This window comes from Oncorhynchus kisutch, linkage group LG23, assembly GCF_002021735.2.
Source record: "Oncorhynchus kisutch isolate 150728-3 linkage group LG23, Okis_V2, whole genome shotgun sequence".
NCBI classification, from domain to species: Eukaryota; Metazoa; Chordata; class Actinopteri; order Salmoniformes; family Salmonidae; genus Oncorhynchus; species Oncorhynchus kisutch.
In genome coordinates, this window is record NC_034196.2 from 22,173,682 (window position 1) to 22,187,982 (window position 14,301).

A 14,301-nucleotide genomic window follows, 5' to 3' on the forward strand; every position below is an offset into this window, starting at 1 on the left:
GTATTCGAATGTTCAAAATTTGGAGGAAACTGTATGAGAAGAGACAAATGATAAACACATCAACGTCAAGGACACATAGGCTATCCCAAACATCCTAATGATAATCACCCCATTTCCCTTTTTCTCCCTGTGTGATCATTCCTCTGCTTTCAAACGGCCACCCACGAACCCTCACACACTCAAGTAGTGTTTCACTTACATAGAGTATGAAGGGTTGAGACATGGCCCTCCCCCTCCGTTCGATCAATGGGCCAGTAAAAACAGTCTCTGCCTTGTTAGCGATAAGCTTCTCCTATATAAAGGACAGCCGGTGAGACTAAGAATGCTGTGAGCGCCATCCACCCCGCACCTGCAAACACCTACTCGCCCCACTCCTCCACCTCGGACACCTTCCATTCCATCTGCACACGCAACCCCTGGTCTGGCCGGATGAGTTACCACCCGGTGGACACGATAGGGAGTCCATTCAGGAGAAGTATGGATAGTAGGACCACCTACGGCCGCTCCACTGGCACCCCCTCCAGCGGGTTCCGTTCTCAGTCCTGGTCCCGGGCAAGCCCAGGCTCCACGATGACCTCCTCCTACAAGAGGAGCGTCAATATGCCGGTAGCCAGAGCGTACAGCTCCACACTCCTCAGCTCCGCCGACAACGTTGATTTCAATCAAACGAACGGAGACTACAAGCGCTCCAACGAGAAAGAGCAGCTCCAGGGGCTCAACGACCGCTTCGCCGGTTACATCGACAAGGTGCACTACTTGGAGCAGCAGAACAGCCAGATCGAAGAGGAGATCCAGACGCTGCGGCAGAAGCAGGTGTCGCAATCCCAGCTAGGCGATTTATACGACCAGGAACTCCAGGAGCTGCGCTCCATGCTGGAGCAGATTCACCACGATAAAGCGCAGATCCAGCTCGACACGGACCACGTCGAGGATGACATCCAGAGAATTAGGGACCGCTTCGATGAGGAAGCCCGCATCAGGGATGAGACGGAAGGCATCATCCGGGCGTTGAAAAAAGATATGACCGACTCTGATTTGGTGAAGTCAGAGTTTGAGAAGAAAGTTCAGTCACTGCATGACGAGATTGCCTTTATCCGCAACAACCACGAAGAAGAGGTGAGCGACCTGTTCGCCCAGGTGCAGGCGTCGCAGGTGACCATGGAGAGGAAAGACATCCAGAAGACGGACATCACCGAGGCGCTCCGGGAGATCCGCACCCAGCTCGAGGGCCACTCCAACCAGAACCTGCAGCAGGTGGAGGACTGGTTCATGTGCCGCTATTCCAATCTCACTGATGCTGCGGCACAAAACAAAGATGCAATCAAGTCCGCCCGTGATGAGATAGCAGACTACCGTCGCCAGCTTCAGTCCAAGACCGTGGAGTTAGAGTCCGTCCGTGGAACCAGGGAGTCACTGGAGAGGCAGTTGAATGACATCGAGGACCGACACAACAACGACCTGTCCAGCCTGCAGGTATGATGAGACCCGCTGTAGGCATTATTTTCATACAGAAACCCCCAGCCACAGGCTTAATGGTGAAGTATTCTATAAAGTTGTATTCTTTGTGTAAAGAGAAGCAATGTAGTGGAGAGAATAAATTATATAATTAGATGTGTTTTTCGTTGATTTCAAATTGAGAATATTATCACGACACCTTTGAGGTTTTTATTCTTAATTTAAATGTAGGTCTACTAATAAGGAGAGTCCCCTACTTTGATAGAGAGAAAGACACACACTTGCATTGTGTCCCCACACATTGTATTAGTTTGATTTTGAACGAACTAAATTGTTTTATTATGTGGGCCCTAAATGCATGTCTTTTAACTAGGCTATAAACTCTGGCCAAAAGTGGTGTCTGCGCTTTTGCTTTAGATAGCCTAAAAGGCACAATGCTGACATCTTATGGACACAGATTTAACATCTCCAAATGTTGGAGCATTAGGCTACGCATAAGCAGCGACACTTGGTGCACGTTATAGGGTTGGGAAGACATAATGCAGCAGACTGTTTTTTTTGTTATTTTTTCGTTGCTGAGCCAGAGACTCGGGGCCCTTGAAACACAGTGCTGTTCACTACGTCAGAATACATTATTTAACACAACAACAGTCCAATCTATCCAATTATTTGCACTTTCACTTTTCATAAATGAGACAGGAGGACTTCACAGTTTCAATTGATATTGCAGTGATATTTTATTGGAATCTCAAAGTGCTGTTTCAAATGTAGGCCTATACAAGTTTAAATGTGCTTGTGAAGTAATTACCAGGATCACAAAATATGACATTGTATTTTTGATCGTTTTCTTATGATGTTTAGAAAGCAGTGTCCTTATGAGGAAATGTGACTTCCCTACACCAGAAATAAATAACCAAGTATCATTTCAGGGTTCCATATAGGCATAAGAAATAATAGCTCTTAACCAGCTTGTGTCTCTCGGTCTTGTTCTCTGCAGGAGACCATCCACCAGCTGGATAATGAGCTCAAGGGCACGAAGTGGGAGATGGCGCGTCATCTGCGTGAGTACCAGGACCTGCTCAATGTGAAGATGGCCCTCGACATTGAGATTGCTGCATACAGGTACAGTGCGACAACAGAGTGCTAATTAGGACTAACATTGAAAAAACTTTTTTTTAAATATATCATGTGTAATAAAAACATAAAGATCGAATTTATATATAGAAACTACATTTTTATATTAGGTCTACACTAAACTATATCTCATGTTCTACTGTTCTTGCAGGAAACTCCTAGAAGGTGAAGAGACCCACTTTAGCACTTTCCCCTACCGCCACACCGTCACCTCCTCTAAGAAGTCCAAGTATGAGCCTCCCAAATTGAAAGTCCAGCATAAGTTTGTAGAGGAGATCATCGAGGAGACCAGGGTAGAGGCTGAGAAGGATGAGATGGACCAGGCCCTGGCTGAGATGGCCCAGGAGTTTTCTGCCACTCTGGAGGCAGAGGCAACAGATGAAGGAGAGGATGAGGGAGAAGAGGGAGGAGAAGAAGCAGAGGGAGAAGGGGGAGAGGGTGAATCAGAAGAGGTTGTAGCCTCCACTGAAGCCCAAGTTAGCTCCAGCACACCTGCTGAGGAGGAAGAGGAGGACAAAGAAGGTGTGGATGAAGAGGAAGAGGGAGAAAAAGAAGAAGAGGGTGAGAAAGGAGAAGAGGGTGAGGGTGAGAAGGGAGATGATACAGAAGGTGGTGATGAGGGAGAAGGAGAGGGGGATTTAGAGGAGACAGTCCTGTGCTCTAAAGCCCCAGAATCAAAGGCCTCTCCTGACAAAGAGAAGGCTGGAGAGAAGGAGGGAAGCGGAGGAGAAGAGGAGACAGGAGAGGGAGAGGGAGAGGGAGATGAGGAGGGTGATGATCAAGATGAAGATGCAGGTAGTGACAAAGGATCCAAAGATGGAGATGATAAGGATGAGGAAGATGAGAAGAAAGGAAAGGATGAGAAAGAAGACAACATAGATGAGAAGGCAGCTGTAGCCAAGACAGAGGCTCCCAAAACAGAAGCCCCCAAGAGTGAGGCCCCAAAAGTTGAGGTCCAGAAATCTGAGGCCCCAAAGCCCTCCAAGCCAGACTCCCTAAAAGCTGAATCCCCAAAGGCTGGGTCCCCCAAGTCTGAGTCACCAAAAGCTGGATCCCCCAAACATGAATCTCCTAAAGCTGTAACCCCCAAATCTGAATCTCCAAAACCTGGCTCCCCCAAATCTGAATCCCCAAAACCTGCTGGATCCCCCAAATCAGAATCCCCAAAACCTGCTGGATCCCCCAAATCTGAATCCCCAAAACCTTCTGGATCCCCCAAATCTGAATCCCCAAAACCTTCTGGATCCCCTAAATCTGAATCTCCAAAACATGCTGGATCCCCTAAATCTGAATCCCCAAAACTTGCTGGATCCCCTAAATCTGAATCCACAAAGCCTGTTGGATCCCCTACTTCTGAATCCCCAAAACCTGCTGGATCCCCTAAATCTGCTGGCTCCCCCAAATCTGAATCCCCAAAACCTGCTGGATCCCCCAAATCTGAATCCCCAAAACCTGCTGGATCCCCCAAATCTGAATCCCCAAAACCTTCTGGATCCCCTAAATCTGAATCCCCAAAACCTGCTGGATCCCCTAAATCTGAATCCCCAAAACCTGCTGGATCCCCCACATCTGAATCCCCAAAACCTGCTGGATCCCCTACTTCTGAATCCCCCAAATCTGCTGGATCCCCTAAATCTGAATCCCCAAAACCTGCTGGATCCCCTACTTTTGAATCCCCAAAACCTGCTGGATCCCCTAAATCTGAATCCCCAAAACTTGCTGGATCCCCTAAATCTGAATCCCCAAAATCTGCTGGATCCCCCACTTCTGAATGCCCAAAACCTGCTGGATCCCCTAAATCTGCTGGATCCCCCAAATCTGAATCCCCAAAACTTGCTGGATCGCCCACATCTGAATCCCCCAAACCTGCTGGATCCCCCAAATCTTTATCACCAAAACCTTCTGGATCCCCCAAATCTGAATCCCCAAAACCTGCTGGATCCCCTAAATCTGAATCCCCAAAACCTGCTGGATCCCCTACTTCTAAATCCCCCAAATCTACTGGATCCCCTAAATCTGAATCCCCAAAACCAGCTGGATCCCCAAAATCTGAATCCCCAAAACTTGCTGGATCCCCTAAATCTGAATCCCCAAAACCTGCTGGATCCCCTACTTCTGAATCCCCAAAACCTGCTGGATCGCCTAAATCTGAATCCCCAAAACCTGCTGGCTCCCCCAAATCGGAATCCCCCAAATTAGGATCCCCCGAGGCAGAGTCCCCTAAGGGTGAGGCCCCAAAACCAGAAGCTCCAATGTCAGAGGCCCCCAAGGCTGCAGAAGAGAAAGTAGACAAAAAGAGTGATTCAGAGGAAGAGAGGAAGGTAGAAAAGAAAGACGCAGCCATGAAGGGAGATGTGGAGAAGATTACCCCAGAGGACAAGGACAAGAAGGATGAGGGTGGGAAAGAGGCAGAGGAGAAGGATGTTATCTCAAATGGAGTGGACGAGAGCCCCACTAAAGATGACCCGGACCAGAAAGATGATCCAAAGGACCAGAAGGTGGTCATCACCAAAACGGTGGAGACCATCACCACTGGAGAGGACGGGGCCAAGCATGTCACCAAATCGGTCACTGTCACCGAGACTGTGAAGGAGTCTGAGGATGTGATGCAGGAGAAGACAGTCTCCAGCAAGAAGATGGAGAAACACTCTTCCCAGTCCGTCAAGGTGGTGACTGAAACTGAGTAACTGCGCTCTATCCAACCCACTCAGGAGGAACAAAGATGACACGACAACAAGCAATCAACCCAGAACTAACATAAAGAAATCATAGAGCTAGAGCGATGTAATAAAGTGAACCACTCTCAAACATACAGAAAAGCAACGAGAGAAGCCATATGATGTGACAAAGCTAACGTTTAAAAAATGCATGTTGAGAGAAAGCTTTAAATGGGTTTTGCTGCAGATAATATCAGGAAAATGTGATAGTGGGACAGATTATTAATTGTCTTTATGTTTCCCTGCAGTTCATGGGAGGGCTCACGGGTGGGGGCTTCTGCATGCTAGCTCAGGGAGGGAGACCCCTCCACTCTAACCTGTATGGATGGATGGAAGGTTTACAGTTTAGATGCATACTGTATGTGGGTGGGAGAGTGATAGAAATGTATGTTCATTCAAATGTTAATTCAAAAAGGGGTGCCTGGGTTGGAGGGTCCACTTTAGAGACACGTGTTCAAAAGGACTAGCCTTTTTATGTGAAGATACCAACTGAGCCAAAAATACAATTGTCTACCACACAATATAGTGAAGAATGAGAAAGACGATGGTGCATTGTACTGATGATCATAAACATACAGTACCCGAAGCAACTAAAGCATTAAGAACCTTGAAGAAACTCTGAGCCTTAAACATGCTTTTTATCAGTATCTATTATGTTTACCTAATGAGTGCCATTGAAAATAAATATGTAAATGCGCACACATACATTCTTGTATGCATAGGATGGACTTGAATTTAAATAGCGAACTTAAATGAGGTGCTACAGTTTGCAATCCCATGTCTTTACTCATCATGAACTATTTCCCAGCAGCATTTGCTCAATAAATGTCATACTGAAATACAAATATGGTCTCTTGTTCCTTTATGCAATTGTCCTGTCATGTCCTTTCACTTGTTCATTTACAGTAGCTGGCTCACCTCAACATGCACACTATTCTATTTCTTCATCTTCTTTCATAGGGGTGGGATTGCATGCTTCATGATCTTTTGTAGCCTAGAAATTATACAAAACCATACCACCATCCAGAGGCTGTCCTCTACAGATTTTTAAAGCTACACTGTAATATGTGCATACCATCAAAGGATGATCCACCAACCATAATATAAACGATGCACCCCATGGCATGTTCATGCAAATAGCATTTTATTATAGCACTTGATTTATCAAATCAAACTTTATTTACATAGCACATTTCTTACCATAAACAATGCAATTCAATGTACTTCACTTACATAAATAAAATAATAAAACAATGAGAAAGATAAAAACAATACATTTCTGGACAAATATAAAATGAAGATAAACAAATATCAAATGAAGATATAAATATCAAATTAAGATAGATAAATTAGCATAGTAAAATAATATTAAATAAATTAGGATAGTAAAACAACAACAGTGAACATGAGAGAGTAATATGAGATTTTGTATTAATATTGAGAGATGTTTATGCAGTTTCAGCAAATAGCTGCATTATTTGAGAACAACATTACCTACATTGTTAAACATGATTTTAAACTATACATATTTAATTCAAAGTATTTTACATGACAAGTTAAACAATTGAGTGATAGGTCCTTCGGAGATTTAGCAACATTAAAGCAGACAGCAACCCGATTGTAATTTGAAATTCAGCACCACCGGAAAATGGACAGCGACTATCTCAGGCAGAATCCATGAAGAGGTTTCTTTGAAATGTAGCCGATCACTCACTCACATTGAATGAATCCTTATTATAATGCTAGAAGGATAGTTGGTCTGATTCTATGCCACAAAGCACGATAACACCTGGGGTGTTACATATAATTTTTTGTTCCTAAAACTTTCAGAACAAAATATTCTATCTAACATTTAAAAGAAATATTATGACATACAGTGCCTTCGGAAAAGATTCAAACCCCATTACGTTTTTCACATTTTATTACGTTACACACTCATTCAAAAATGTATTAAATAAAAAAATCCTTAGCAATCTACACAAAATACCAAAGCGAAAATGACAAAGCGAAAACATGTTTTTAGAAATGCAAATTTATTACAAATAAAAAACTGAAAACATTATTTACTTAGGTATTCAGACCCTTTGATATGAGACTCAAAATTGAGCTCAGGTGCATCCTGTTTCCATTGATCATCATTGAGATGTTTCTACAACTTTTAGTCCCACTGTTGTTAATTCAATTGATTGGACATGATGTGGAAAGGCACACAACTGTCTATATAAGGTCCGTAGAGCTCCAAGACAGGATTGTGTCGAGGCACAGATCTGGGGAAGGGTACCAAAACTTTTCTGCAGCATTGAAGGTCCCCAAGAACACAGCGGCCTCCATCATTCTTAAATGGAAGAAGTTTGGAACCACCAAGAGCTGGCCGCCCGGCCAAACTGAGCAATCGGTGGAGAATGGTCTTGGTCAGGGAGGGGTGGGGTGGTCTCTATGACAGAGCTCTGTGGAGATAGGAGAACCTTCGAGAAGGACAACCATCTCTGCAGCACTCCGCCAATCAGGCCTTTATGGTAAAGTTACCAGATGGAAGCCACTTAACAGTAAAAGGTGCATGACAGCCTGCTTGGAGTGCCAAAATGCACCTAAAGACTCAGTCCTTGAGAAACAAGATTATCTGTAAATCCAAGATGGCGTAGCAGTCAGACGTCTTTGTCCTTCATCTTGTCAGTGTCCCATGTATATATCCTTTATATTTTTTTCTTCAAATATCTTTTTTATATTTCTCTAAACCTCAACTTCATAATAGTCTCCTGCAACTGACCTCACCCAACATGGTGTGGATCTGATTTTTCTAAAGTATATTTATTTACCTCCGGAACCTGAATCCCCCAACAGAAGCTAGCCAGCTCACTAGCTACTAGCTAGTAGTCAGCTAACCACTGCTAGTGGTCATCAGCTAACCTTTAGCTTGGAAAGCTCACACCACTTTGTACAACGCGACTGAAACCGTACCTATTTTCTCTCCATATCCCCGGATTCCTACCGCAAGATCTGAACCTTTCACATGGATCATCGCAGCTAGCTAGCTGCAATCCGAGTGACTACTCCTGTCTAACGTCTGTCCCAAAGCAAGCACCAATTAGCCTGGAGCTAGCCCATGCTAGGCCTATTCTCCCGGCTAGCTGAAGAGGCCCATCAGTCACTCCTGGGTTACAATACCCGGACCCCTTCTACTGCCGGTACGGGGCACTGAACCTCGCCGATACTTGACGACTGGACTACCGATGTAATCTGCTCGAGGGGGTACTCAACTTGGCCCCGAGGTCGCAACGTCCCCTGAATGCCCATCTGCTAGCCTGCTAGCCACGGCCTGTTAGCTCTCTAGAGCCTTTTGGACTGTTAGCTGAATAGATCCATCTGCCAATTTCGTCGGCCACTATACCTATTTTGCCTATTTGACTTGGACCCCTCTGCTACTCAGAACCCTACTAATCCATCACGACTGGTCTATCGACGTCACCGCACGCGGTGGCTAAATCAGTCTTTCCTCCATCCCGGCCTGCTAGCTGTCTGAATCACTGTGTGTCCAGCCAGTCCAACCACTCACTGGACCCCTATGATCACTGGGCTCCGCATGCCTCTCCCTAATATCAATATGCCTTGTCCATTACTGTCCTGGATAGTGATTATTGTCTTATTCCACTGTGGAGCCTATAGCCCTGCTCAATATGCCTTAACCAACCATTTAGTTCCACCCTCATAGATATCATCCTAACCAACTTGCCCTCCAAATACACCTCTGCTGTTTTCAACCAAGATCTCAGCGATCACTGCCTCATTGCCTGCATCCATAATGGGTCTACGGTCAAACGACCACCCCTCATCACTGTCAAACGCTCCCTAAAACACTTCAGCGAGCAGGCCTTTCTAATCCACCTGGCCCGGGTATCCTGGAAGGATATTGACCTCATCCCGTAAGTAAAGGATGCCTGGTTATTCTTTAAAAGTGCCTTCCTCACCATCTTAAATAAGCATGCCCCATTCAAAAAATTTAACCAGGAACACATATAGCCCTTGGTTCTCTCCAGACCTGACTGTCCTTGACCAGCACAAAAACATCCTGTGGCATTCTGCATTAGCATCGAATAGCCCCCGTGATATGCAACTTTTCAGGGAAGTCAGGAACTAATATACACAGGCAGTTAGGAAAGCTAAGGCTAGCGTTTTCAAGCAGAAATTTTCATCCTGTAGCACAAACTCAAAAAAGTTCTGGGACACTGTAAAGTCCATGGAGAATACGAGCACCTCCCAGCTTCCCACTGCACTGAGGCTAGGTAACATTGTCACCACTGATAAATCCACTATAATTGAGAATTTCAACAAGCATTTTTCTACGGCTGGCCATGCTTACCGCCTGGCTACCCCTACCCCGATCAACAGCCCTGTACCCCCCCACAGAATCTCGCCCAAGCCTCCCCCATTTCTCCTTCACCCAAATCCAGATAGGTGATGTTCTGAAAGAGCTGCAAAATCTGGACCCCTACAAATCAGCCGAGCTAGACAATCTGGACCCTCTCTTTCTAAAATGATCTGCCGAATTTGTTGCAACCTCTATTACTAGCCTGTTCAACCTCTCTTTCGTATCGTCTGAGAAACCCAACGATTGGAAAGCTGCAGCGGTCATCCTCCTCTTCAAAAGGGGAGACATTCTCGACCCAAACTGCAGCAGAATTATATCTATCCTACCCTGCCTTTCTAAGATCTTCGAAAGCCAAGTTAACAAACGGATTTCCGACCATCTCGAATCCCACCGTACCTTCTCCGCTATGCAGTCTGTTTTCAGAGCTAGTCATGGGTGCACCTCAGGCACACTCAAGGTCCTAAATGATATCATAACCGCCATCGATAAGAGACATTACTGTGCAGCCGTATTCATCAACCTGGCCAAGGCTTTCGACTCTGTCAATCACCACATTCTTATTGGCAGACTCAACAGCCTTGGTTTCTCAAGTGATTGCCTCACCTGGTTGACCAACTACTTCTCTGGTAGAGCTCAGTGTGTCATATCGGAGGGCCTGTTGTCCGGACCTCTGGCAGTCTCTATGGGGATGCCACAGGGTTCAATTCTCGGGCCGACTCTCTTCTCTGTATACAGCAATGATGTCGCTCTTGCTGTTGGTCCACCTCTACGCAGACGACACCATTCTGTATACCTCTGGCCCTTCTTTGGACACTGTGTTAACTAACCTCCAGACGAGCTACAATGATGGACTCTGTGGGAAACGGGCACGGCCGAGTTGCATGGGTTGGGGGCTATTGGACAGTGGTGGACGAGAGAAGGGCGTGGAAGACTTGCAGGCCATGGGCGACTCTATAGGTCTGCGGTCCACCAGTAGGTTGCCAATGGATATGAACATCTGGATGTATTGGTTTACTTCCGTTAAATCTCCTCTGCAGGCCAGTTTGGTCTGTAACTCCCGATTAAGACCCCTCCTGTAGACTGTAAGGAGCGCTGGTTCACTCCATCCACTGCTGGCAGCCATGGTGCTGAACTCAAGGGCATACTCTGTGGTGGAGCGATGGCCCTGTCGCAGCTCACATAACAGGCCCCGGTGTGACGACCTGAAACTGAATGGTCGAACACCTCCTTGAAGACGGCATGGAAACGTGATTCAGAGGACAGATCAGATCTTTGAGCGGCACACAGGGCTGTGACCCAATCCAGAGCTTTGCCTGTGAGTAGGGAGATGATGAAGTCCACCCTGTCTTTGTCAGAGGTGAAGTCAGTGAGGTGATGGTCTATGTACAGGTTACAATGCATGAGAAATCCTTGACATTTCCCTGGGGAGCCGTCATATTTATTAGGCATAGATATAGGGGAGGATGAACGAGAGGAGGCTGTGGCACCTGATATGGATTAAGCAGGAATGGACTGGTGAAGGAGGTTGCAGAGTTCGTCGAGCCATTCCTCCTGTCGGGCTAGACGTAGCTGCAGCTCTGCTGAATCATTCTGTCGTGTTTGGTGAGGTATTTTGTAATGAACACGATATGAGACAGAGAGCTGGTTTCAAGTGCAGAGCAGGTGTTTATTGGAAGGGACCATAGGAGGAGGCAGGTAGCAGGGTCCAGGGGCAGGCAGAAAGTCATACACGGTAGGTCCAAAATGGCAACAGTACAGGCAGGGAATAGGCAAAAGGTGTCGTGAGTGAGGCAGGCAAAAACTACAATACACGGGAGGCATGAAGGACAAGAAAAAACAGAGCTCCAAAAGAAGTGTGTCTCAAAACAAACAATACCTCACAGTGATGGGGTGCAAGGAACTGAACTAAATAGTGTGGGATGATGACATGCAGGTGTTTGAACACGTGATTAGAATTCCGGTGATTGGGATCTGGAGAGTGAGCAGGAAAGTGGGCTGCGTTCCGGGATCTAAGTGTTTAGAAGTATGAGTTGGATGCAGACGTTACAGTTTGGAAGGAATCAGTGGCTAACTGCTATTCAGTGGAGTGGCTGTGTGGTCCCAAATCTGGGATTAAGGGTCTCTTTTCCAAGTTTAAAATTATAAACATTCAGCATTGGTCTTGCTGTCAATGAAGCATGAGCTCTGACTGTGAAAATATGTTTTGAACGGTCATCCAACTCGGAATTGTAAATCCGGAACTCGGGCGTCTTTCTAGAGCTACGACCTGAAGATCATGATTCAACCTTGTTTTTCCGAGTTCCCAGTTGTCTTGAAAGCACCATAAATCCAGAGAATGCCAGACTTTGATAACAACATTTTCCCACGAAGGACTGTAGTGCCACCTTCCTGTTCAAGTGATCACAGCACAACAAGGCGAGTCCAAAAATGTCTTGTATGCTGCTGCATAAATGATGTGTCCTCGGATGGGGCCACAGTGTCTCCTGACCCCTCCTGTCTCAGCCTCCAGTATTTATGCTGCAGTAGTTTATGTGTCGGGGGGCTAGAATTAGAGAACGCACACTTAGATTCACACAGGACACCGAATAGGACAGGAGAGGTACTCCAGATATAACAAACTGACCCTAGCCCCCCGACACATAAACTACTGCAGCATAAACACTGGAGGCTGAGACAGGAGGGGTCAAGAGACACTGTGGCCCCATCCGAGGACACCCCCGGACAGGGCCAAACAGGAAGGATATAACCCCACCCACTCTGCCAAAGCAGAGCATCCTGAGACAAGGCCGAGTATAGCCCACAAAGATCTCCGCCATGGCACAACCCAAGGGGGGGCGCCAACCCAGACAGGATGACCACAACAGTGAATCAACCCACTCAGGTGACGCACCCCTTCCAGGGACGGCATGAGAGAGCCCCAGTAAGCCAGTGACTCAGCCCCTGTAATAGGGTTAGAGGCAGAGAATCCCAGTGGAAAGAGGGGAACCGGCCAGGCAGAGACAGCAAGGGCGGTTCGTTGCTCCAGAGCCTTTCCGTTCACCTTCCCACTCCTGGCCAGACTACACTCAATCATATGACCCACTGAAGAGATAAGTCTTCAGTAAAGACTTTGTCACCGTTGTCACCGTTATAGTGCAATTAATCTATTGTTTAGTGTTGTGTTTTACCCCACCAAGATTACATCGCCGCTAAAATCGCCACTGGTGGTGATGTACATGTTTAAAAGGCTGAGGCCAGCAGGAGAGCAGAGAGAGAAAGAGGCAACAGAGGCCAGGTGTCTAGCTCTAGGTCACAAGAATCAGCCAGGAGAAAGTGAGTATAGGGTCGAAAACATTGCTCAAGTTAACTCAGCCACAACAACACACATTCACACACATTCAGTTAGGATGAGAGAATCATATGTAGTGGGGCATGGTAACTATATCTCCCTCTCTTTCTCTCTCCATCTCGCTCTCTCTCTCTCTGGGACAAACACAATCTAAAATTGTCTGAGCTCTAAAACGCGTTAGGGCTCACTCCACAGAGCTAACTGTTGCGATGGGAAAACAATGAGTGAGATAACAGAATACAGGCGTGACAAGTGTCAAATTAAATCTCAGAGATGGGAATAATGTATTCTTCCCTCTTAACTGTGGTATAAAACAAGGGTTTTTAAAGGCGACTGGAGAATCTGAATCAAACCTGACAAACTATTTAAATCTTATTGTGGGTAATAATGTTCATGGAAGCAAAAATGACCTTGCTATTTGTCAAAAAGAGTCTTGCTGGTTTTCATAGGAAGTGAAAAAAGAAGAAACCTGCACACTGCTCTTGCTAGTCTTTATTAAATGATACTAGCAAGAGCAGTGTGCAGGTTTCTTATTTTTTCTCATGTTATTAAATTCTTACCATGTGCCTGCAACAAAGATAGCTCAGATGTGCAAGTGCCTTTTGAATTTTTAATCCCTGGTTTTCATAGGATTAAATATTGTCATTAAAGGCAGTCAATTGGCCAAAACCAGAGGCAGCCATTTTGTTGCATTACCTGCATCAATTGCAGGGTTTGCAATGACCTTAGTTACCTCTGAAATGGGTAGAGCAGGACTGAATGGGAATCAATAAGACTGACAACAGACTACAGCCAATCAGATCTGTCAACCAACACTGCAGCTTCACTCCTTAGAGAAAACATCTCAATGCAGGGAGGAGATAGCAGCCTCTCTATCCTATGTGCTCTCATCTGCAACCCAAAGACTGTAACTCATGCATTGTATTCTGTATCTGTTTGTGAAACCATATTAGTCAATGTGTTCCCCATCATTGTTAGAGTTGGACGATAGAGTTACAAAGTCATTCTGAGGAATGTAATTATAGAAAAAAACTATGTTGCTGTTTGGATGCCTATTCATCACTACAGAAATACTTTGGTTTGAAATGGCTCAAAATAAAAGGGCAAGTTTGTCCATAACTTATTATTATATGCATTATGAAGGTGATATATACTATTGAATGGGGTAAATTACTTGCATATAAGCACAGGCTGATCATAACTGTAATCTATACCAATAGCTGTCAATAACTACAACTATGATTAATGCTTCAACACTTCCTGAAAGTAGCAAGTGGTCACATAAATGCATCATATTGATT

General features: G+C 45.5%; 1 protein-coding gene across 1 annotated transcript; it reads left to right on the forward strand.

Annotated features, from left to right (window-relative positions):
• Window positions 1-313: 313 nt before the first annotated feature.
• Window positions 314-6,151, forward strand: LOC109868151 (neurofilament medium polypeptide-like). Its single transcript, XM_031803295.1, has 3 exons — window positions 314-1,473; window positions 2,453-2,577; window positions 2,741-6,151. Exons 1-3 carry the CDS (start codon window positions 430-432, stop codon window positions 5,274-5,276), a joined length of 3,705 nt encoding a protein of 1,234 aa, XP_031659155.1. The 5' UTR covers window positions 314-429; the 3' UTR covers window positions 5,277-6,151.
• The last annotated feature ends 8,150 nt before the right edge of the window (window positions 6,152-14,301 follow it).

Excerpts from the sequence above, each read along its gene's own strand:
- LOC109868151 (XM_031803295.1), top strand. The coding sequence starts at position 430 with ATGAGTTACCACCCGGTGGACACGATAGGGAGTCCATTCAGGAGAAGT. Across the intron at positions 1,474-2,452 it reads ACGACCTGTCCAGCCTGCAG|GAGACCATCCACCAGCTGGA; the intron begins GTATGATGAGAC and ends TGTTCTCTGCAG. Across the intron at positions 2,578-2,740 it reads ATTGAGATTGCTGCATACAG|GAAACTCCTAGAAGGTGAAG; the intron begins GTACAGTGCGAC and ends CTGTTCTTGCAG.